General features: G+C 41.6%; 1 long non-coding RNA gene and 1 gene segment (V, D, J or C); one reads left to right on the top strand and one right to left on the bottom strand.

Annotated features, from left to right (window-relative positions):
* The first annotated feature begins 1,792 nt into the window (after positions 1 to 1,792).
* LOC122235320 lies at positions 1,793 to 9,184 on the top strand. Its single transcript, XR_006213379.1, has 4 exons — positions 1,793 to 1,861; positions 2,049 to 2,410; positions 4,435 to 4,635; positions 9,108 to 9,184. It is a non-coding gene; the product is annotated as an uncharacterized LOC122235320 (long non-coding RNA).
* A 6,020-nt stretch (positions 9,185 to 15,204) lies between these two features.
* LOC122235317 lies at positions 15,205 to 16,170 on the bottom strand. The segment is given in 2 exon segments: positions 15,205 to 15,740; positions 16,034 to 16,170. Coding segments are annotated over 2 exon segments (477 nt in total).
* Positions 16,171 to 25,483: the final 9,313 nt, after the last annotated feature.

The raw sequence follows: 25,483 nt of genomic DNA, 5'->3' as shown, positions 1-25,483 counted from the left end.
CCACATCTTCTTTATCCATTCATCCATCGATGGACATTTGGGCTCTTTCCATACTTTGGCTATTGTTGATAGTGCTGCTATAAACATGGGAGTGAATGTGTCCCTTTGAAACAGCACACCTGTATCCCGTGGATAAATACCAAGTAGTGCAATTGCTGGGTCCTAGGGTAGTTCTATTTTCAGTTTTTTGAGGAACCTCCCTACTGTTTTCCAGAGTGGCTGCACCCATTTGCATTGGGATGTTTATATATTTTCAAAACAGTGAAAGAATAAGCCAGGAGAAAAATAAAAATGGTTACCTAGAAGGGGAAAGAAGAAATAGGGTAAATGGAACACATAGGAAACAAGAGCAAGATGTGGCATTTTCACTCAAATATATTAATTCTATTAAAAGTAAGTGGCCTAAACAATCCAATCAAAAGGAAGAGATTGCTGATCTGGATACTGAAAGCCAGGAACACTGAACTGATTGGGTAGGAAGGTGAGGAGAAAGGTGATCCTGTGCTGCAGGACCAAGGACCTGACAAAATGGCCCCTGAGGGGAACAAGAAGAGGGTTCCTGGCGGGACCAGCAGGGCTGCGGTGCCCCAGCTCCACTCCAAGTCACGTGCTGCAGGTACAACACACCCTTCTATTATTCTTAACTCCCGGCGTATTTCCACCACCAAACCTCATCTTAGAGGGCACTCTGCAGAAGTTTCGCAACTTTTACCAATATGTTTGAACTAGTATGTTTTACCTGACAGCAGAGCAGACTGATACTTAAGTGGTTCACAGAGGAGGTGAGGTTGACATTGTGAGCTCACATACACCTGCTGGTGATCGACCGTCTTCTCGAGAAGGTCTGTATTTTACGTAATGTACTTACGACGAGGCATCAGTTGAAAATGCAAAGACTAAACTGAATTGGGCTAATGTGAAATCTTGGCGGAAAATATTTGAATAAAGTTCTTATGAATATTAAAAAGCACATTCACAGTACATTTCTTTAAAATGAATAGGAAAAATTCAACAAAATACGTGCAAGGTGCGTCTGATAAAAAAAATTCATAGTGGTGCTGACAGAAATTAGCAAAGGCCTCAGTGAAAGAGTTTGGGGGAATGTTTTGGGGAGTAGGAAATGTTCTATATCTTGAATGTCGTGCTGGTCACATGGGTGTCAAAATTGGTCAGAAAGTTTTGAAATCCATACTTAAAATGGATACATTTTATGGTGTGTATGTTATGCCCCAAGAAAGTTGCTTTTAAAAGTTGCATAATTGTAGTATTCTGGAAGGAGGGGGTTACTGAGTTTCCTACCAAGTTTCTAGGGAAGGGACAGCTGTGAGGAGTTATGAACCCTAATAAGTCTCTGGGTCTGGTTCAAAGAAATGTGTTGGCCCAAATGGTCAGGGTTCACATGAAAGACGGGTGACCTACCCATTATCCTTTGCCAGGTAAAAGCACAGAATTACATATTTTCATAGAGATTGTTAAAACTCCACCAGATTCATGGGGAAAAAAGGTATCTTGGGTCTTTCCTTCTTTTCTTTGCCAGATATCCTGCAAAGTGGGGAACCTGAGCCCTTTTTTTACACTTTCCTTCTCTCTCCTTGGGTTTCTGTCCCCATCAGCTGTTTTAAACATCCCTTTCTGCTCACCTAGAGTTGCTGTCTACCGTTTTTTCCTTCTGGCTTATGCTCCTCCACACTGGGTTTCTGTTAGTTCCTACCTACCTAATATACCACATATTTCCTGGGCTGGGTCCATGATGTGTTTGTGTTCTAAGAAAAGCTGACATTCAGCACTGTGGATTCGCTGCTCGCACAGAAATACAGGGCTGAATCCCCTGGCTCAGTGGACTTGATTTCCAGGCTGCAGGGTGAGTTTTTGGGGCATTGAGCCAAAAACTGATCTTCAAACTTCTCTATCTTATCAAGAATATTTTCATTCTGTAAGTAAGCCAAAAACTTGAACTCTTCCAGCTTTCGTCGATACCAATAAACATAACTGTGTCCTTTTACAGGGATACAATTCATCTTTGCTGTCTGTTTCTTCCCTCTGACCAGGTATCTAGGACTCTGGGTGACCTGGGTGTCCATGGAGCCTGTGGAGGAAAGAGACAGAAACTGGAGAAAAAGCCCAGGAGGCAGACTGATATTACAGCCACGGGAGAAAGTCCAGAAACGGAATCCAAGAAGCTTACCTGCTCCCCAGAAAAAAAGGGCCACACAGCAGAGAAGTCTGAAGCACATGGTGGGCTCAGGGGAAAAGCAATGGCACACGGCCTTTGCTTTAAGGCTTCCCCGTCCCCATCAGAACCTCCTTGTGACGCGATCGCTTGCCGTTGCCTTCACAGCCACTGTGTGTACGAGTCCAAAATATTTCATAGGACGTGGGAGGGCAGGGAGAGCTGCTGAAAACCACTAGGGTGAGTTTCAACCTGCTTTCATTTTCTTTTTCCCAGACTCTGTTCTTTTGCTACTTTTTATAAAGTCACTTACACATTATTCACTTCTTTGCTTTTTAACTTGTCAATTTGCCTTCTCCCTTTCATCTCAGGCAATGAATCACATAGCGTCGTGTATATCAATCATAGTTTTGCCACACTTACACAATCGCTGAGCAGTTACTTTATATGAAAAAATGTTGAACTATACAAAACGATATTTATGACAAACGCGTGATGCATCTAGGGAAACAATAGAATGACTACTCTCGCCTGAGGCAATCAGCTTAGGAAATGGGTTACGATTAAGAATTTATATTCTTCCAGTTGTCATTGTTTTTCTCACCATGTCCAGGTCTCCATTGCCCTTTAGTTTATATTTTTATTCTCTGGCCTTTCGTCATATTTGTAGTACTTAAGTAAACATCTATACGTTACAGATTATTTAATGTTGTATGTCTTTGAAATTTATCTCAGGGGGATCATTTTGTTCATATTTTCTCTGTGACATGTTCTTTTTTCCTTCAACGTTAAGTCTGTGATATTAATCTATGTTGATGCATATGATTTTAGATAATTCGTTTTCACTAATATGTAGCATTCTACTCTATTCCACTCATTTGCTAAAATTCATTATCCATTCTTGAATAAGCGTTTGTTCTATGTTTTAATGCTACTACAAACAGTGCTCCATTTTTGTACATTTTCCTGCATATCTCGGTGCAGGATTTGCTCTACACCTGGGAATTGAAGACTGAGCCTTAAAGTGTCCATGTCACTTACATAATGTGGCAAGATGCTTTCCACATTAGTCAAGCCACATAAATGGTCCCATCAACAGTTCGTGAGTGTTTTCAAATTCTCCACATCCAAGACTTAAAGAGTAGTTAATATCCTTTTAATGTTGTCAGGTTAAAATGGATCCCGCTACACTTCCATTTGGCATCTTTCTGATTGCTAAGGAAGTTGAGTATATTTTTTATATTTCTAGACCATGAGTGTTTTCTGTAAATGGCTCTTTGCTCATATTTCTTTGTGGTTGACTAGCTATTATTTATTTGTAACAGTTCTTTGTATATTCTGGGAACCAAACCTTTGTCAGTTATATATGTCATTAATATCTCAATCTGTGGCTTGTGTTTTCATTCTCTTTATGATTTTTTTTGGTTGAATTTCTTAATTTGGTAGAGTCTATCATTCTTTTTTTGGGGGGGGGCATACATTTTTAAATTTTTTATTAAAATTGCTCCCATAACCTAAGTTCATAAAGATACACTCCCATTTTATGTACCAAAACAATGAGCATTTAGAATTTTTAATTTAAGTGTTTAATTCATCTAGAACTTATTTTTGCTTACGTTGTAAACAAGGGTTTCAATTCATCTTCCCTTCCATGGATAACCACTTATTCTAGAATAACTTACTGTCTATTCCATCATTCCCTTATATTCCCACAATGATGGCTGTCATATATTAAGTGCCTTATAGGCATTTAATCTTCATATTATTTTCTTTTTTTAAATGTTTATTTTTGAGAGAGAGGGCACGAGTGGGGGAGGGGCAGAGAGAGACAGAGACACAGAATCCAAAGCAGGCTCCAGGCTCTGAACTGTTGGCACAGAGCCTGACATGGGGCTTGAACCCACAAGCCATGAGATCATAACCTCAGCTGAAGTCCAACGCTTAACTGAGCCACCCAGGCACCCCAAGTCTTCCTATTTCAATTTGTCTATTTATTTATGCCTTTCCCATTATATTAAGTTATAAAATAGTTGGGTGATTGGTGGGGCAATCTTTTGTAAAAAGCAAGAGAGTTATATGATCTGAAGAGAAACCAGAGTATTGGCAGGGCAATCTTGTGATTTTAATTAGTGCTGCATTGATGATGATACTGCGGAAACTGGAACACTATTCCTTTTGGGTTTACTTATTTATTTTCATGGTACGTACCTCCACTTACTTCAGATTTTTAAATTTTCTGCTTCTAATATCCTGCAAATCACCAGGATATTCTTCCAACCAGCACCGAAAGTACCTCACCTGAGGTACCAAAAGTATCCGACAGCTTCTTAGATGGAGGAAGATCTATGCTTGCTCCTTAGGCATTGGAGGTTATTTTACAAGAAGACCCACATCACCCCCTAGTGGTCAAAGGGGCAAATTCGTCAGCCGACCTCTGATCCCTCCCTGCCTTCACCTGCCAGGAGGTGAGTGGGGGGTTGCCGGTTCCACGTTGTGAAGCAGCAGCCAAGCACCTCCAGTATTAGAGGGGGACTAGGACCCAAGCAGCCCTTGGTGTGGTAGCCTGCCTCCATACCGCACAGAATTGTTACTAGTAATTGCTACACATTTACTCAGTTATTAATCTAATATTGTTTGATGCTTTATTGGTATAATTTGCCTTCTCAACCTTTTCTAGCCGCCATTTAAGTGCGAGTGCTCCTTCAGTTTCTGTCCTAGATTCTCTTCTCTTTGTACATTCCATCATCAAGGATCGTATGCTTTCATTCTTCCAGTTTTGCTAAATGTCCCAAAGTTTTAGCTCTCTCCCGTCTCATCTTGTACTCACCCTCTTCCTCCCTCTTTGCTCATGCCTCCCTACTAACTGCACCTTTCATTAATTACACCAATTGCTTTCCTAGCTGAAAAATGTTGCACCGACTCTTCCAGGCATGCCTGTCGGTTCATTATCCCCAGTTCCACTTAATTAACTCCGGCTCATCTTTAGGATGTCGTCTTAAACACGACGTCCTCTAGAATCTGCTCTGTGGCTCTGTTAGGTCTCCCTGTGTCATAGGCAGAGACACCTGGGTCCACACAATACCCTGCCCGTGCCTGACTGATACAAGGGCAGAGACACCGGATCGCAACACATATTTTTTTCCCATGACTTTGAAACTTTAACCTAGACAGGAGGTAGTGGTTGCTGAGGCTTTTTATGCTTCTTTCAGAAAGAAGATGTATGAGCTCCTGTTGCTTAGGAACACGGGGCTAGGGTTTCTGTTCTCATTAAACTGCAGTCAGTTGTCTCTTTTCTCATCTTCTGAGCCCATCAGGGCATCCAGGCAAGCAACCAATTCCCTTTAATAAGTTAAGTTAGTGGGTTAGAAAAGGGGCCCTTTCCTCCTGTCTCGGATTTACTTTCCTTTTATTTTTGAACAGCTTTATTGAGACATCATTGATGCACAGAGAGCTGCACATATAAAATGTATAGAGTTTAATGAGTTTGGAGATAGGCATACACCCACGAATCCAGCACCACAATGAAAGTAACAGATGTATGTGTTAGCTCCAAAAGTTTCCCTTTATCCCTTTGTTTTGTGTGTGTGTGTGTGTGTGTGTGTGTGTGTTTGTGTTTTGGTGGCAAGAACAGTTAACATGGGACTTACCTTCTTAACAAAGTTTGAAGTGCACAACACAACATTGGTAAGGATAGGCACTACGTTGTACAACTGTGTGAATAGCAGATCTCGAGCAAGTCTCCATCTTGCATAACTGAATTTTATATCAGTCCAACAAATCCCCATTTCCTTCTTCCCATAGACCTTGGCAATCACCATTCTACTTTCTGCTCCTGGGAGTTTAACTACTTTGGATACTTCATATAAGTGGAGTCATGCTTTACTCATCTCTCTGTGTCTGGCTCATTTCACCTGGCTTTGCTCTCCAACAACATCCATGTTGTTGCAAATGGCAAGATTGCCTTCTTTTTTAAGGTTCAATAATATTCTATGATATGTATACACCACATTTCTTTATCCATTTGCCTATTGATGGTCATTTGCGTTGCTTCCATATTTTGGCTGTTGTGAATAATGGGGGTGCAGATACCTCTTCAAGATCCTGATTTCAGTTCTTTTAGCTAAATACTCAGAAGAGGAATTTGTTGGGTGGTAGTGTTTAAGTTTCTTTTCTAATTAAAAAATTTTCTTTAAATTTTTGGTGGAACCTCCATATTGTTTTCCATAGCAGCCCCATCATATAGTGTAGGAGGGTTCCAGTTTCTCCACATCCTCACCAATACTTATCTTCGTTCCTTTGATAATAGCCATGGGAAGTGATATCTCATTTTGGTTTTGACTTGCATTCCCCTGATGATGAATGGTCTTTCGTGAGCACCTTTTGATCTAACTGCTGTCCATTTACATGTCTTGAGGAATGCTTATTCAAGTCCTTCGGCAATTTTAAAATTATTATTATTTATTATTTTTCAATTTGCTATTGAGTTGTAGGAGTTTCTTATACATTTTTAGATACTAACATTTTATCAGGTATGTGGTTTGCAAATATTTTCTCCAATTCCATACAAAGCTATAGTAATTAGTATATGTGCTGCCGAAGTGAGCACCAAAGCTATAATAATTAAAAGGGTATGATACTGACATAAAGACAGACATATAGACCAGTGAAACGGAATAGAAAGCCCAGAAATAAACCTACCTTGACCTTCGACAAGGGTGCCATAGTGGGAAAGGACAGTCTCTTCAACAAATGGTGTTGGCAAAAGTGGATATCCACATGCAAATGAATGAAAATGGACCCCTATCTTGTACAAAGCACAAAAAAATCAATTTAAAATTGATCAAAGACTTAAACATAAGATCTGGAACTGTAAAACTTCTAGAAGAAAACACAGGAAAACTTGTTGACTATGGTCTCGGCGATGATTTTTTTATCACCCTAAAGGCACTGACAACAAAAGCAAAAAATAGACAAGTGGGACTATATCAGAATAAAACGCTTGCTTTCCTTTCAAACAGTGAACTGGAAGTTTTTTACAAGAATCTTAAAACTGTCTAAGAGATTTTCTACTGGCTTTTCAATTTCTACCCAAGACACTCACTTGTTGTCTATCCTGTTTTCAGCCCTCTGCTTATAAGAGGCAAACAGTGAATTGGAAGTTTTTTACAAGAATCTTAAAACTGTCTAAGAGATTTTCTACTGGCTTTTCGATTTCTACCCAAGACACTCACTTGTTGTCCATCCTGGTTTCAGCCCTCTGCTTGTAAGAGGATCAATTTCAAAAGTCTGAGCCCTCTCTACCCACACCCCTTTGGGGATAGTGAATCCAGAGGTTTTACTTACAATCAAGTAACAGCTTCGAAGGTGGATGTTATTTTGATTGTTTTTATGAACATTTTTGGAGCAAGGAAAAATGACAACCATAGCATCTAATCTTAATTTCATTAGTTATTTGAAGTGGTTTATTTTATGACTCTATGCTTTCAGAATGACTACAAATATGTTCCTCAAAAATAATTTAGACTGGGGTCTTTCAAAGGATCTTGTAAAGCATTTTCTTTTTGCCCTATATTCTTATAAGGAGAAAACAATGTGTCCGGCTAAAAGGACTCATGGATCTTGATATTAGGAACAATATTTAATGTTTTTTTCTTATACCTTTTCTTAAAAGGAGGATAATCATCAAATCTATAAAATCAGGGGCTTCAAATTCTCAAGGGAGTAACTGATCAAGAGTCACCTGGAGTAAATTAGCCATAGTCCATTTTTCTTAGAAAAAATAAAAGAATCTTAACTGATTAAAAAAATTTTTTAATGTTTATTTATTTTTGAGAGAGACAGAGCATGAGCAGGGGAGGGACAGAGAGAGAGGGAGACACAGAATCTGAAGCAGGCTCCAGGCTCTGAGAGTCAGCACAGAGTCTGATGCAGGGATCGAACTCACAAACTGTGAGATCATGACCCAAGCTGAAGTTGGATGCTTAACCGACTGAGCTACCCAGGTACCCCCTTAGTTGATTTTTTTAAATGGCACCAGAGAGTAGATTACAGATGACACTCGGATATTTAGAGAAAGTTTTAAATGGACATTGGTCAGTCAGAAGTAGTCAGACTGCTTTCCATATTCCAGAATGGAGGAGCGACCACAGTGGTAGGAGGTTGTGATAGGTAGGAGCCTATCAACTGCTCACTGCCACGCCTGAGGTAGGGCATGTGCTGTAGCCACTGGCTTGAGACTCCTGTAAACTACTTCTGGAAATTATGTTTGTGGGATGTTGAATTACAGAGCCAGTAGACTCATAACCTGGAAAGTCTTTCATGTATAAGATAGGAAATGGACGCTCAGAATGGGCGCATCCAAGGATATGGGAGACTTAAGGAACCCTGACTTCCTAGAAGCCTGTGAAGTTCTCCCAGTGATGTCTCCATTGCTGGGCAGTGTTGTGCCTCTGTGGAGTGTGTGTGTGTGTGTGTGTGTGTGTGTGTGTGTTGGACAGTCAGGAAAAATACCTAGGTTTTATAGCTTTTAGCCCAGGGGCATTTCTATGTAGCTTGGCCACTTTATAGGCCCAGCTCTGTTTCCATCTTGCTAGTTATGAAACAACTCCATACTCAGATATTCTCTCTCTCTCTCTCTTTCTCACACACACACACACACACACAAGCTCACAGATGTCTCAGTCAGAAAAGCTGTGGTTTTTTTCTCTCCGCAATTCCTTCCACAAGGCTCCAGGAGTTCGGTGAGGTGGGGAAGAGGGTGGCTGTTGACAGGGTTCTTGTCTGGGTCTCTGGTCTCTGCCCAGCGCTGTGTTACTAGCACTGCAGAAGTAGAGGCTGCTGTCTGCAGGTTTCACACTCATCACCGTCAGAGATGAAAATGTTGTATTTGGATGGCTAATGGAAAACTCGGTCTCAGAGAAACCTTGTTCATATGCAGCTTTGGAGTCCACATTAGAAGTTGCCATCAGCGTGAGACCCTGTTCCGGGAACTGACGATACCAAAACACAGTTGTGGCTTGAATGCCCACCGAATGGCACTTGATCATCACAGAGGTTCCACTCTTACAGACAGCTGTCCTTGGATCCTGAGAGACGAGAGCACCAAGCCCAGAACCTGCTGACACAGAGGTCAAAGAGGTGAAGGAGGCCTGTACCACAGGCGGAAAACTCACGGCACCCAGAGATTCCTGCTGTTCTGTGAAATCTTCCTGTTAGACCCCCTAGGACCATAATCCCCCACCTCCCCTGCCTGGTGACTTCTCACCTTTCCCTTCATACCTCCAGAGAGCAAGAATGTCCCCCCTCATTTTGATCTGCATAAAATAATCCACAACCTCTGCCTACTGCTCCACTCATGCCATTACACACACACACACACACACACGCACACTTGCCCCAACTACTCAGATTGTAAGGCTCATACTGGGCCCCAGGAGCAGCAGAAGCATGAGCATCTTCAGATACTGGCCTCATATCACACCTCTCTCACTGTATCTCATTCTCCCTTTCTCCACCCCTAGAAGGATGGACCACTGCTTACATATTCCTGAAGATGCTCCAATCTGCCCTCTCGTGGTGATGTTTTTTTCCAGTGATGCAGGATCCATCAAAGAGCTGAAAGGGGCCTCAGATGTTCTAATTCTACTCCTAACTTTATAGAACATGCGCTAAGACCCAGATCATTGAATTGACTTAAAGAAGTTTCTTAGCTTTACTCATGAAAAAAGCTGTGTGTTTGTGCATTAAAAGGAATTATCGCCTATTCTTTACTTCTGTAACATATCCTCAAAGTAAGTCAGACAACTGATGATTGTTAGTCACTAACAATCGTGGTGATAAACAATCATGAGTGAGCATCAGAAATTCTAGGCTATAAGTTCAATGTTTCTTCATACTGATGATAAAGACAATTTCTCATCTTCTAAATGAAGTATTTATTTCACGACTATCTCATGCTGGTCGCCGTCATATGGATGGTCTTAATACTAAACATAGCTATTTATCGTAGTTTGCACATCTCTGTGTAAATCACTGTGAAGCCTACGAGGATAATTTGTTTACAGCTATTTCCCCATGATACAGGTCATAGGCTAAGTATTGGCCAATGGAAATAGGTTGTAGGAGATTTAGGGAATTATTTCTGCTTTGAACATGCTGGAATATTTATTTAAATGGCTCTTGCTTAGAAATGTATAGCAATTTCAAAGCAACTGAAGATTTTTCTCCAAAACATTATACTTTTATTCTTATAACAACCTCCCAGTTTTGCTTCATGAATATGTAGTTCTGTATATCTAGAGTGAGTAACTAAGGAAGGTGGGATTAGGCTTGATCCAACAAATTATGTTTGTAGCATAGTGACATAGATTTTTATCATAGTGAATATAATATTGTGTACTAAAGATTACTATGTGCAAAATACTGATGTATGTATTAAAGGGCATCTGACATGCTCTTGTGGCTGTATTTTTTTCATGGTGGGGGCAGACCGCATTATGATGAGGCCGCTTTTCACCATAACTGTACTTTTTCTGCAAAGAGTAGGTGAATGTGCCTTGTAATGTATTACGTCTGCACAACATTATGATGTATAAGGGATGAAGTGTCTGGAGGCCCCTGGATCAGAAGAAACTCTTTCTACTCTTCTTGAGGACCAGCAGCCATCAGGTATATATCTATGGTGTTTCATACTCATCATCAACTGAACTGTGGAAGAAATGCATTTCCCAGAACTTTGTGTTATAGCTCTTGATTAGAGTTGACCTCAAGAAAAATATTTGCAAATGAAGTAGCTGTCATTATACTCTGAAGTCATCATTGGTCTAAAAGCAGTGAGGAACAGGATTAGCAGTACCAATTTATTACATTCTGGTAGCTACTTCTCAAAGATGGCACCCAGAAGAACCATCCTTCCCAGCATTCCCATTCCTGTAAAGATCTGGGCTGACTTGAATGTGGGGGAAGGGACACTGTATGATTTTCATATGTGGCTTTATAGATTCCACCTGGGTCTCTTGAATGCTCACTCTTGGGGAAACCAGCCAGTATGTAATAGTTTTAACTACCCCGAGGCCACCGTGCGGTGACGAAACCTACCTAACCGCATTGAAGGGCTCTGTGGAGAAAAGAGACATGCTGGGTGGTCTACAGCTGCTCCAGCCGTCCCAGGTGAGGTATCAGACATGGGCATCAGGAAGCCACCTGGGATGTCCAGCCTGGCTGAGCCTTCAAGTATCTCCAGCCCCAGTGACTATCTGTCTGTCATTACATGAGAGCCCCCAAGTGGGCACTGCCTAGAAGAGCCCATTCAACCCACAGAACCATGAGAGAGACTATATATGTGTTTTAAGTCAGTACATTTTGGGGTGGTGGCAGTGGTTGTTTTTCTAAGCTTTTAAAGGGAGATATATAATCCATATAGTAGACTGCACAAATCTTAAGTGTACAGCTTCTTGAATTTCAGAATGAATGCACTCAGATAACTACCAGCCAGATCAAGATATAGGACATTTTTGGAACCCCAGAAACCTCTCTCATGCTTCCCTCTAAGAAAATTAAAAATGCCTCCACATGCAGCCACTACCTTAACTTCATACGCTATGCACTCTTTGTTCGACGTTAGGTCGATGAGATTCAGCCATGATTTGGCAAATAATATTTGATTCTTTTGCTATATTTTATTCTAGTGTATAAATGTCGCACTATTTATCTATTGCATTATTGATAGATGTTGGGGTGTTTTTCCATTTGAAGTCATCATGAATAAAGCTGTTGTGATGTTATTTTTCTCCCATATCCTTTTCTATTTCCTCAGAATCCTGGAATATTCCCTGAGTGTGCATACAATTAGAAAATTGGTTTTCTGGCTAGCCTAATTTACTTTTGATTGCTTCCAGTATATTTTTAAATTCAGAAATTATGTTTACTGTTCCCAAGAAATGCTACAGCTCTTTGATTATACTTTTATATAAATTGCCCTTCCTCATTAATAGGCATAATGGCTCCTCAAAACTTGCTAAGGAAAGACCTAGTGATATTTTTACTTTTTGACTTCCATTTCATGTAATAACTCTTACAATTTGGTCATGGCAATGGAGGAAATAATAATAATAATAGGAATTATTATGAAACGTCACAGCGAAGCAGTTCTTTTTAGTATCAAGATCACTCTGAAAAGGTAAATGGTTCAATAGTTTTAGAGTGGATATTTTAAAATCCTGTTAAGTCTTTGTTTTCTAAATTTGTCAACTGACAGGAGGAAATCTGTATCCTTTCAAGTTGTATCCAAGATAATAAAGAAAAGCAAGATTGTCTGTCTCCTACTGTCCTCCCTTTAATTTCCTTTCTTTCATTGGACAGATAACCTCACCCCATTCTATCACCTCTGGAATATGGTTTGTACCCATGGAGGAGCAAACTCCAGGGGCTGTGTCTCCTACTGGTCCATGACTGTATCAGCCTGCTCAGGAAATTATTGTCGGAAGGTATCAATGAACATGGTCTGGACAAAGTAAAGCATCTTAGATCCATCCCGTTTCGGATGGTTTCTTTACTATGGTCCAAGGACATTAGTTGCAATGAGGGCTAGTGTTCATCACACCATATTTCAGGGTTGTAAATCCTATTCGTAGGTTAGTGTCTCTTTCCCATTTCTGTTTCCTCAGTATTTTGGCTTCTGTGTGAGGCAAGCTTCCACAGAATACATGAGAGAAGAAATCCAAGGTTAACAATTCAGAAATGAAACCAAATAAAATGCATGAAGCCCAGGCTTATATGTAATGGTCAGGGACTCCCCACATCTTCCCAGAAATTGCTTGTCCTGGGAAATACAGGGCCTTTCAGGAGAACAGACTAAGGTTCTTAACTGCTTCCAAGAATAATTAAGAATATATTTCATCCAGCATTTTTAGTTACATGCAATGGAAGGGACAGTCTGAACAATATAAACTGTCATTCATTTCTGCAAGCGGAATTATGTGATCAAATAAATATTTGTAAACAAATGAAGTCCTAAGAACTAACACCATTAGCCTTTTAATTTGATAGATTTGTGTCAGACCACAGAGGGAGAAACCATACAGACAACATAAAGAGCATTTGTAAACTAATACTGACCTCCTGTCTGATGATTAATCATGCAAATATTTCTCTCAAGTCCAACTGTCTCTCTCAAGTGCCAGGTGTACATTTACAGGGGCTTACTAGGTATTTCTATGCAGGTATCCAAAGAAGGCCCACTGGAAATAGAAACTCAACTCTCTTAACACCCTCGCTCCACTCATTCCTCCAAATCATCTCCTGTTGCCATGTTCTGGGGGTGGAGGTGACCATCTTCACTCCTGACTTTAGCTCATCACTCCCTCCTGCCAGTTCCCTAAGCCTGTCACTGTTGGTGCTTTTCTACCTCATGAAATTCTACTCATCGTTGAAGTTTCATCTCATGGTTTTGCATTCTTTTTGAAGCCCTTCCTGGTGTCACCAAAATCGGCCATGTTACTTCCCATAGCCCACTGACATCTCTGATTAAAACACACATTATATGAAACTTGACCACTTTGTCTTCTATTCCTCTTTCTCCCTCCTTGGCTTTTATTATTCTGAAGGAAGAGACAATTTTCTGTTCATTCGTGTTTTCTAGTATTTGGTAAGAAGAGCCAGGATGTAAAATTAACATCTTTTTTCTTTTGTCTATTCTCTTTCCGCCTCCCCACCCCCGTCCTCCTCCTCCTACTTTCTCTCCCTCTCTCTGTTCTGTCCCTCTCTGATACAGATACAAAAAGATATAGACGTAATTTCAAAAACCAACTTAGTGGATCACTGAGGTGTCTTGTCATTCCGCGAAGCACGTTAATGGCAGCAGCTGCTTTGAGCGTCTGGTGAAAGTGGAAGAAAGCAGGGAGGTGAGGGCACTGAACACAGAAAGACCCTGCCACCTGGTGGGGAAGCAGGGCTTGAGACGCACTTCTGCGTAGAGAGGAGGTGGCTGTACTTCACTGTGTCTCTACTGCTGGCACAGAGACACAGAGCTGTCTGGTTCTTTTTCGTCGATGTCACAGTGAGAGGAAAGAATGGCTTCTTGTCTCGAGAGACACTGTAGCCTTCAGGTATGTCTTCTTTCTGAACATCAGTTACTACTTGTGAGCGGTAAAGCAGTCTCAGCCCTTGCCCTGGGTCCTGTCGGTACCAGTACATGGAGTCGTGATCAAAGTCCTGTTCACATTCCAGAGTCACGCCTTGTCCTTCCTCTCTGATCAGGTATTTTGGGGTCTGAGTGATTCTACCATCTGCTGTGCCTATAGAAGAAAGAGAGGCTCTAGAAACACAGCCCAGGAGGGTGCCTAATGCTGCTGTCATGGGTAGAAGGACTTAGATCTGGAGCTTAGCACCTTTGGGACAGGAATTTGCTCCCTGACCCCAGGACTCACCTGCTCCGAGGAGACAAAGAGCCACACAACAGATCACCTGGTGACCCATGATGGGAGAGGGGGCTCCCTGGAGTGCTAAGCACCTGTTGGAAGACAAATGAGGATAGAAACTTAGCTCTGGGGATCCCCCTGGCTTAAAATGCAGAAGTTGTCAGAAGGCTGGAATGGATAATTGGAAAGGATCCCAGAGGTATTCTGGACGGGGTCTCTAACTTTGCAGATGAGGAGACAGACAGGGGACCTGAAGCATTTGCACCCCCTGGGACCTCCCTCCCCAAACTGTGTTCAGCCTGCCTGAGTGGGCGGGCAGGGCCAAGGGTGCGGCCAGAGTCTCTCTCCGATTGGCTCACTGCACCCTGAGCCAGACAACCTGGGTTTGTATCTTTCTTCTCTCTTTTGAGCTTGCGGAAGAAAAATGAACTTGTGAAACCGCATTTGCTTTTTGCTCATGTTGCAAAAGACAAAAATATTTCCTTTGTCTGATTGTCTTAGATGATTAAATGAAATTCTCTATTTAAAGCTTGCAGTAGAGAACTTGAAATAGAGTATAAAGTGAAGAAAAGAGAACTTTTGCTCCCTAAATATCTAACCTGAAAAATCATGTCCGGTTTTAAAAATCTTTACCTTTTTCTGGTGACAGTCTTAGTTCCTGAGCATGGGCTGGGATGTCTCGTGATACTTCCACCACCATCCCCTATTTCCATGCTCGCCCTGCAAAATGCTTTCTAGCGAATATGTTCATTAATCCAACTACACGCGCCCTTCCCTTCCCCAGCCCGTGGCTGTTTCTGGGGCGGGGCCTGGAGGGTGTTCCTGCATTGACAGGATGGGACTCTGCATTGATGTGGGTAAGGAGCTGGCACAGAAGTACACTGCAGAGTCTCCCAACTCTGCCAGCCGGATCTTTAAGACGCTGGGTCCCTCTTTGGGAAATTCAGCAGAAAAGCGTTTTGTCGGCATTCCGGAGTCATCTATGATATTTTCCTTCTGGAGGTAAACCATGAATTTCAGACCTTCTCCCGGGAGCTGCTGATACCAGTAAACATAATCGTGTTCTTTCTCTGGGCTGCATCTCAGCGTTGCTTCTTGTCCTGTCCCTCTGACCAGGTGTTCTGGGTTCTGGGTGACGCCAGCATTCATGGGACCTCGGAGGAGAAGAGGTTACATGAGACAGGGTCATAATGGCGGAGGAAGTGAGTGCTTGGCAATGCAGCAACCCGAGGCGAGTGCGAATATCTTTTAAGTCTCCCGTGTTCGAGTGATAACTCACATGAATTTTGCTTTTCGTGCCATGAGGCAATTATTTGTTTTCATTTAGATGTCAAAAAAATCGGAAAATCTTTCAGAAAATCTTTGGGCAACATGAAGGTCCAGGGCCTATTTGAGACACAGAGAGCCACAAAGCCCAGTGATGCTGATCTGTTAGCCCAGAGCTCACCTGCCCGCAGGAGCCAGAAAACTACCCAGCAGAGGAGTCTGGTGTGCATGGCAGAGAAGGCATGAAGAGGACCCACAGGCATGGCCCAGGAGGGATGCTCACTGTATTAGCCCAGGGAGTTAGACTTCAAAGCCCCCTCGTCTGAGGCGGGTCTTCCTGTGAAGTCACCATTTCCGGGGAGCCTGTTGTCTCTGGACCTAATCTTGTACGTCACTTGAATGAGACATCTTTTTTTCTTTACTGTAAACACATCCTGGCCTAGTATGTGTTACTACGGGGACAGCGTTGCGCAGGTATGTGGAGTGATAAACACCTTCGTGATTGGTCCCCTGGCCTTCCGAAACATTTTTACCACTCCCCTCTCTACTTCTTATCTTGAGTTCCTTTATTTTCTTTCATTGGCTCATATCATCCCTTCATTTTCTGTTGTTGAGTAGAGGCAGTGACCAGGTATGATGTCTAGTTACACACGTTGAGAAACACGGAAGTGGAAGCCAGGGTTGCTGGGAAAAAATTAGAGGCAGGAAACGATTTGATTCTGGTTCCTTCTTTCCTCCTCCCCCTCAGCTAAGCAATGGTTGCAAACATCTTCAGGGAACCTTGTTTTATGGTTTATAACTCAGTTTTCTTTTTCTTTTTTAAAAAAAAATGTTTATTTATTTATTTTGAGAGAGAGTGTGTGAGTAGGGGGACAGGCAGAGAGAGAAGGAGAGAAAGAATCCCAAGCAGGCTCCATGCTGTCAGCGCAGAGCCCGATGCGGGGCTCGATCTCACAAACCATGAGATCATGACCTGAGCCATAATCAAGAGCCAGACGCTTAACGGACAGAGCCACCCAGGTGCTCCACTCACTTTTCTCATCTTTTGTTGTTCTGCCTGAATTTTTGATGTAAGCAATTCAAAGAAGAGCCATTAGTTCTCCCTCTGACCTTGTGTCCCCCGATTCTATTTATCTATCTGCATTATTCTCCTTAATCATGGATGGGATGCCTGATTTTGAGGGATCTTCCTTCCTTCCTTCCATTCTTCTGTCCTTCTTTCCTAACCTGCACGGTTAAATAAAAATTATGTGAAAACCTTCTTTGTTCTAGGCATAGTGAAAGGAAGAGTAAGGCACAGCCCACCCTATCAGAATGTACAGGCTCCCTGTATCGATGAGGAGATAAAATCTGTACACCTAGGATACTCCAGGCTTTGAGTAATGAATAAGATCATCTTAATGTTTAGTGTCCAAATCACAGTGGTTTATGACCTTCTCTTATTGACAGCAGGGTCCCAAGTCCTCCCTCAAAGGGTCTCCATTATTTTGGTAAGTAGTTAGTAGGCTTCCCAAAATGTACACTTGAATCAAAATACAGCTGCCATCACCACTTAGAAGCACCTCAGTGATTTTTCTTGGAGATACTCCTATTGTTCACTAATGCTATTGATGAAAATGCCCCACACTAAACACCCACGCCCAGTCTGAAGGGTCTCTTCCTGGGTGCTGTTAGACACTTATCCTCAGTCAGCTAGGGCAGTGGTGGAGTTGACACAGATGTGGGGGAATGAGTTGTCTCCTCCTCATCGATGAGGTGTCCTTGTTACTTAGGGCTCAAAGGAAGCTCTGCCTGTGTGCAGAATCTCACCAAGGAACTTGTGAACGGTTCCGTCAGCTGCTAGTTACCAGTTTTCCCTCTCTCTTGGCTCAAACCCAATAGAAAGGGTTAGATAAGGAGCAGGTGACTCACCATTCCCTTTTTTTTTTTTTTAATATAATTTATTGTCAAGTTAGCTAACATACAGTGTATACAGTGCGCTCTTGGCTTCGGGGCTAGATTCCCATGATTCATTGCTTACATGCAACACCCGGTGCTCATCCCAACAAGTGCCTTCCTCAGTGCCCATCACCCATTTTCCCCTCTTCCCTACTCCCCCATCAACCCTCAGTTTGTTCTCTGTATTTAAGAGTCTCGTATGGTTTGCCTCCCTCTCTGTTTGAAACTACTTTTTCTCTTTCCCCTCCCCCATGGTCTTCTGTTAAGTTTCTCAAGTTCTACATATGAGTGAAAACCTATGATATCTGTCTTTCTCTGACTGACTTATTTCACTTAGAATAATACCCTACAGTTCCATCCACTTTGCTGCAAATGGCAGGATTTCATTCTTTCTCATTGCCAAATAGTATTCCATTGTATATATAACCACATATTCTTTTTTTTTGTATTTATGCCTTTTTTGGATATGAAATTTATTGTCAAATTGATAAACCACATATTCTTTATCCATTCACCAGTTGTTGGACATTTAGGCTCTTTCCATAATTTGGCTGTTGTTGAAAGCACTGCTATAAACATTGGGGTACAAGTGCCCCTATGCATCAGCACTCCTTATTGCTGGGTTGTAGGGTAATTCTATTTTTAATTTTTTGAGAAACCTCCACACTGTTTTCCAGAGCAGCTGCCCCAGTTTGCATTCCCACCAACAGTGCAAGAGGGTTCCCAATCCTCCGCATCCTCGCCAACATCTGTTATTTCCTGAGTTGTTATTTTTAGCCACTCTGACTGATGTGAGGTGGTATCTCAATGTGGTTTTGATTTGCATTTCGCTGATGATGAGTGATGTTGAGCATCTTTTCACGTGTCTGTTGGCCCTCTGGATGTCTCCTTTGGAAAAGTGTCTATTCATCTCTTCTGCCCATTCCTCCACTGGATTATTTGTTTTTTGGGTGTTGAGTTTGGTGAGTTTTTTATAGATTTTGGATACTAACCCTTTATCTGATACGTCATTTGCAAATATCTTCTCCCATTCCATCGGTTGCCTTTTACTTTTGTTGATTGTTTCCTTTGCAGGGCAGAAGATTTTATCTTGATGAGGTCCCCATAGTTCATGTTTTGCTTTTTTCCCCCTTGCCTTTGGAGACGTGTTGAGTCTCCTGTTCATTACTGCATGTTCCAGACCAAACCTTTCCCCTTTGGTCTTCCCTACCAATCAGTCATCATAATGAGAGTCAACGAATGCAAGCAATAAATTGTGTGTTGGGATGTGAGGAGTTACAATGCAGTGGTCCTGGTGTCCCGAAGAGTCATGGTGAGACTATGGTCGACGGTGGCAGGGCCAACACCCAGCTCAGCAGCTCTGGAGGCTGCGGGACGACCGCTGCAGCGTATGTAATCGCCTTTGGCACGTGGAACTTACCTGGTCAAACTTCCAGACCTTCAAACTTGGCTCTTCTGGCAAAACTGTAGGTCTCTTCCCTCCCCGTGGAGCATGCAAAGGCTAAAAATTCATCCCAGGGGCTAAAGCCTCATTTCCTCCAATTTAAAGCCTTCATAATGTGTCCCTGCCTTCAACTGAGAGAGCACTTCTTAAGAGGGTAAAAATTGGCTAAACTACAGACAGGTCAGTAGCAAAAATTAATGCAGAATAGAAAATGCCATTTAAGTTCACTCATCTGTTCAAGCAGGTAAATTATTGGCTTAGACACTTCGTCGAACACTTTTGGATTCCCTTTCCTGTTATTACTATTATAAACTTCAAAGTGGCTAAGACGCTGGATCTTAATTGTGTTCACCACAAAAAGAAATAGTAATTAGGTGACGTGATAGAGGTGTTAAGGAGCACAATGGTGATAATCATGCTATGATATATAAATGTATCCAATCAATATACTGTACATCTTAAGCTTACATAATGTTTTATGTCAATTACAACCCAATTAAAAACAGCTTTATTGAGGTATAATTGACATACAAATCAACTGCACACATTTAAAAAGTTTTGATGTATGTATGATAACAGGGGACCATCACCACAATCAGGATAGTGAACATATCCATCACCCCAAAAAGTTTCTTTCTATCACGTTTTAATCCTTCCCTCCCGATCCTTCCCACACCTGTCCCATCCCTAGGCAACCACCGATCTGCTTTCTGTCAATATAGATTTGCTTGCATTTTCTAGTTGTTCATATAAATGGAATAAAATAGTATGTTTTTGTTTGTGTCTGGCTTATTTCCAACACTGTAATTATTTGAGACTCATCTATATTATTATGCACCTCATAGTCAGTTAATTTCTTTGGCCACTTAAAGAGTGCATTTACTGAGAAGTTTATAAAATGTTTTATAATTTTAGAAGATTCACAAATTCATCAAACAAGTTGGTACACAATGCAAATTATACAACACGTTCCTCTATTCACGAGGGTATCTCTTGAAAATATGCTTTTCCCCTGACATTCAACCTACAATATTTGAATCTTTTTAAGTTCAGCTTCCAGATCTTTTTTTAAATTGAGATAGTAATTCATGTACCGTAAATTTCACCATTTCAAAATGTAAAATTCAATGGCTTTTAGTGTTTATTAACCGGTGCAAACAATAATGCCATATCATTCTGGAACACTGTCATCATCCCCAAAGAAACCCTGTACCAATTAGAAGTCACTGTGCATTCACTCCTTTCTTCAGCCCATGGCAACCGTTAGTCTACTTTTTGTCTCTGAGGTTTACCTCTTCTGGACTTTTATATAAATGGAATGTTATGCGCCTTTTTGTGCTTAGCTTCTTTCACATAGCATTTTTTTCAAGGTTCATCTATGTTACAGCATGTATCAGAACTCCATTCCTTTTTATGATCGAATAATGTTCCATTGTATGCATACACCACATTTTGTTAATTGACCAGTTGATGAACATTCAAATTGTTTCCATTTTTTGGCGATTATGAATAATACCCAAATAAGGGACTTGTATCCAGAATATATAATTTTCAAGATTTTCTGGATGCAAGTCCCTTGCAAGGTACATGATTTGCAAATATTTATCTTATTTTGGGGGGTGACTTAAGCTTTCTTGAGAGTGTTCTTTGAAGCCCAAATTTTTTTATGTATATTTATTTTTGAGAGAGAGAGAGAGAGAGAGGGACAGCACAAGTGGGGGAGGGGCAGAGATAGAGGGAGACCCAGAATCTGAAGCAGGTTCCAGGCTCTGAGCTGTCAGTACAGAGCCCAACATGGGGCTCGAACCCATGAACCACGAGATCATGACCTGAGCTGAAGTCAGACGCTTAACCGACTGAGCTACCCAGGTGCCCTGAAGCTTAAATATTTTTTAAGTTTGAAGTCCAATTAATCTTGGTTGCCTGTGTTTTGGTGTCATATTTAAGAAATCATCACCTATCCCATGGTCAGGAGGATTTACACTTGTGTTTTCTTCCAAGAATTTTATACTTTTAGCTCTTACATTTAGGTCTTTGATCAATGTTGAGTTAATTTTTATATGTGGTATGAGGAAGTCATGCAAATTCATTCTTTTGCGCTGGATATCCAGTTTCCTCAGCACCATTTGTTAAAAAGACTATTCTTTCTCAATTCAATTGTTTTGCCACTCCTATCTAAAATCAATTCCCCATAAAGGTGTGGCTTTATTTGAAGACTCTTGATTCTGTTTCACTGATCAATGTGTATTCTCTTCCAATACAACACTGTATTGATTTCTGTAGTTTCACAGTAAGTTTTGAAACAGGCAAGTACTGGGATGCCTGGGTGGCTCAGTCGGTTGAGTGTCCGACGGCAGCTCGGGTCATGGTCTCACAGCTCGTGAGTTTGAGCCCCGCATCAGGCTCTGTGCTGACAGCTCAGAGCATGGAGCCTGCTTCAGATTCTGTGTCTCCCTCTCTCTCTTCCCTTAACCACTCTCACTCTGTCACTGCCTCTCTCAAAAATAAATTAAAAAAAAAAACATTAAAAAGTTAAAAAAAATAGGCAAGTATGAATTATCTAACACCTTTCTTCTTTTTAAAAATGCTTTGGCTAATTTTGGTACCTTAGACTTTCATCTGAATTTTAGCATTTACTTGTCAATTTCTGGGGGAAGAAAGATAGCTGGAATTCTGGAATTTGATAGGGATTTAGTTGAATCTGTAGATCAGCTGGCGAATTTTGCCATCCGAAAAGTATTAAGTCTTTCAATCAATGATCATGGTATATCTTTCCATTTATTTGGGTCTTTAATTTCTTTCAAGCAATGTTTTGCACTTTTCAGTGTACAACTTTTTGATTTCTTTTGTTAAATTTAGACTTAGATATTTTATTATTTTGATGCATTTGCTCCCTGAGAAACTCTAATTGGCAATTATATGTCCCTTAATAGTAAAAGTGGAAATATGGATTAGCTTCTACTTCTCCAGAACAGTATTCTTGTTGGATATAACAAGTTAGTTAAATGGGGGTGGTAATAAGACAAAATTGTTAATGAAAATAAAGCCAATTAGACTGCTTTTTAAATCTGGTGGTGCCCTCTGCTGGGGAGGAAAAGCCGACGTGTACCTCTACGTGGATGTCTTCCTAGGCATGGGTATGTATGTGCATTAGAATGTGTATGTGTAAGCCTTGAAGTGTGAGGTGGTATTGGGCAAGACCACTCGCCAGGGAAAGAGAGAAAAGGAGTTTCTTTTAGTTTTAAGGATATTCATGTGGATGCTTCAAATGTTTCTTATTTCAAAATGACCTTTTGTTGAACATTCTCTTTCATCTTTGATTTCTAGATTTGTTGACCGTCTTTTTATTCTTACTCTGTTATTTTTAGTCTCCTTCATCTCCTATAATGGATAAGAGTTAAAATTCTGTCCATTCTGTATCTCAAGAGTCCATTCTCCCCTTTTTCTGTTTGGTCCCATTCTTGGGCAGTCCTCAAGAGTCTAATTTTAGTCAGAATCCTGCTAAGGTGGTTAGCCAGCATACCTTCAATATCTGAGTGCTCTTGATGTAATACCAAATTCCTATCCCTGACAACTATCCCCCAGATGATTTCTGATCATCCTGGAGGGCGTTCAGCAAGAGTTCTGCTAGGATAGTCTAGCCAGAATCCTCCCTTACCCTGACGTCTCCTTTTCATAATTCTCCATCCAGTTCCACTCCCCCTCCCGGCTTCTTGGCTATAAACTCACTTTTCCTGCTTGGAGTTGGAGTTGAGACCAATACGTCTCCCCTACCACAGTTCCCCGTTGCGGCAGTCCCCCTGAGTGAAGTCTGCCTCATAGTTTGAGCTATAAGTCTGAATAACATTTTCTATAACAAAATTCACTACAATAGTAATAAACAATTTTATTACACATCTCTTTCAGCACAGAGATCTTATGGTTTGTGTCATCATCAACAGTAGCTTTCTTAGTTTACACTCTGAACCGGGGACCCGTTAATATGTGAAAGAGCATGCTATTAATAATTTTGCCAGAACAGCAAGCCTGAACCAGGGCTGTCTTGGGAGCCCAGAGCGCTTGACTGCTCTACATGGTCGACTCTCTGACGCTCGCCTTTATTGTCATCGGGCAGCAGTAGGGGGGATGGGAGGAAATAATTGACCATTTTTTTGTCATGATCTCATTTCAAGACTACATCAATGCTGGGGCATACAGGGATGATCTAGAATGCCCCTTCCAACCAGATCTTCCCTGGATCTGTGTTAGCTACACTTACAGTTTCCTCAGTTATTGCCAGATGGTAGCGACATCCCCGGTGGTCACACGTGTGAGAAACGTGGAGATATATCCTGAGTCATACTCATGTCAAATCTTGGAGAGCAAACGGTGTGAGTTGCTAATTTTAAAGAGGAGAAAACTGAATCATAGAGCTAAGAGGGCACTTGCCAACACCTTACAGTTTAAAAAAAAAGCCAGAGTTTGGATTAGGAAGCAGGTATCCTGACTCTCTTTCCACTGTCTGTGGATCCAAGATCTCCAAGAGAGAGAAGGGACCCACTGAGTGTACGAAATCACAGAGTCAAAATCCATGATCCCCTGGATTTGAGACTTGAATTTCCTGAAGAGTCTCTGAATGGGGATTACTAATCAGTGTTTCTCCTGTTTCCTTCCTTTCTAGAGGTTTGTGGTTGCTGTTCCCTCACGTTATTCCCCGTTGAATCACTGCCCTGGAGAGACAGTCAGTCTTGTGGGGGAGGCAGATCTGTGACAAAGGGAGGAGAATAAATCTCTAGCAGTCAACATTCTGTTGTTCCACAAACAAGGAAGTCATTCGTGTCTGTAGAGGGAAAGAGTCTTCAGAGGGGTCACGTTTGAGATAAAATCAGTAGTAATTTCTTAGAGTTTTGGTAAGTTAATATCAACTTCAAATATCCAGTTTCTGTAGTTCAAAAAAGTTTGGGGGAGGGAATGGGGGCTTTATTCTGAACTTGAGATCCACAGACTACCCAATTCTGTGTTCTTTTTAGGCATTTCCGAAGCCCATGTCCTGAAGCATGGCATGCCCACTATGATAATTTAAGAGCTAATTTGTAGCCTTGCCCTCTCCCGCTTGCACATGGAGCCACAACTATCCACCTGCCTCTTTCTTTCTTCTGAAGCACAAGACTGAGAAGTGGCCTTTTCAAATGCCTCCCTAGAGCTCAGGGGAGAGGAGAAGAGCCAGTGAGTTTGCACGCTGGACAGAACTGGTTCACCTGCACTATTCCAATGCCACCAGCATGGCGATTACAGCTGAGTCCCCCCGCTCTGCGGCAGGATGGGTCTTAGGATAGAATATGTCCCATTGGGTCTTTCAACCGAAAGTCGTTCCTTGGGCATCCCAACTCAGCTGCAGTGTTTTGGTATCGGAAGGAAATCAGAAATTCCATCTCTTGCTTCAGAGTCTGTGGGCACCAGTAAACAAGTATATGACCAGAAATTGGATCACATCTCAGATTCCCTTCTGTCCATCTTTGTGATCCCGTGGCTGGGGATCTGGCTGACTGCCGGGTCTGTGTGTCCTGTGGGAGAAGCCGGAAACCATAGAGAGTGGGCCTGGGAAAACATCTTCTACACAAATTCCCACACACTCCCAAGCTCACTTGCCCCCAGGTGTCCAAGGCAAGATCACTGGCAGGACAAGCTTCCCCAGCAATGGTTTCTGATGGACAGCAGCAGAGAGTAATGGAAGTTTTGGGTTCCCTTAGCCCCACAAGGTAGAATCTAGCCATGAAATCACAGTCCCTGGGAACACCCACAGTCTCAGGGCACCTTCCACAGAGGGGATCATTGGTCCAAACGTATGACCTCATGTTTATTTTGGTACATGGATGATGTAAACAGGCTCCAAACCCACTTGAGCATTCTTAGGAAAAGAGATGTTCGAGGAAGGCACAAGAGGAAGAGGAAAAGGGGAGAAGAGAGTAAGAATAGTAAGAACAAGAAGAAAATGATGGAGCACCGTGCTAGAGTTGCTATTTTACCAATCTTATAAAGATTGGCAGAAGTTCTCAAAACCCCACCAGGGGCTTGATAAGATGAAATGTATTCCTATAACCCACTTCTGGAAATTTTGACTCGAAATTCTGATCCTGTCCTAGATTATACCTGTGTAACCTGTTCCTCGGGTGATACCGAAGAAAGAAGTTGTTTCAGACAACAGTTTCAATCCCTTTGAGTAGACATTTTGAATATCCCAAACTAACAAAAGAGAAAACCTCTTAATGA

Source organism: Panthera tigris, chromosome A2, assembly GCF_018350195.1.
Source record: "Panthera tigris isolate Pti1 chromosome A2, P.tigris_Pti1_mat1.1, whole genome shotgun sequence".
Classification (NCBI taxonomy): domain Eukaryota; kingdom Metazoa; phylum Chordata; class Mammalia; order Carnivora; family Felidae; genus Panthera; species Panthera tigris.
This window is presented reverse-complemented; position numbering and strand designations above follow the sequence as displayed.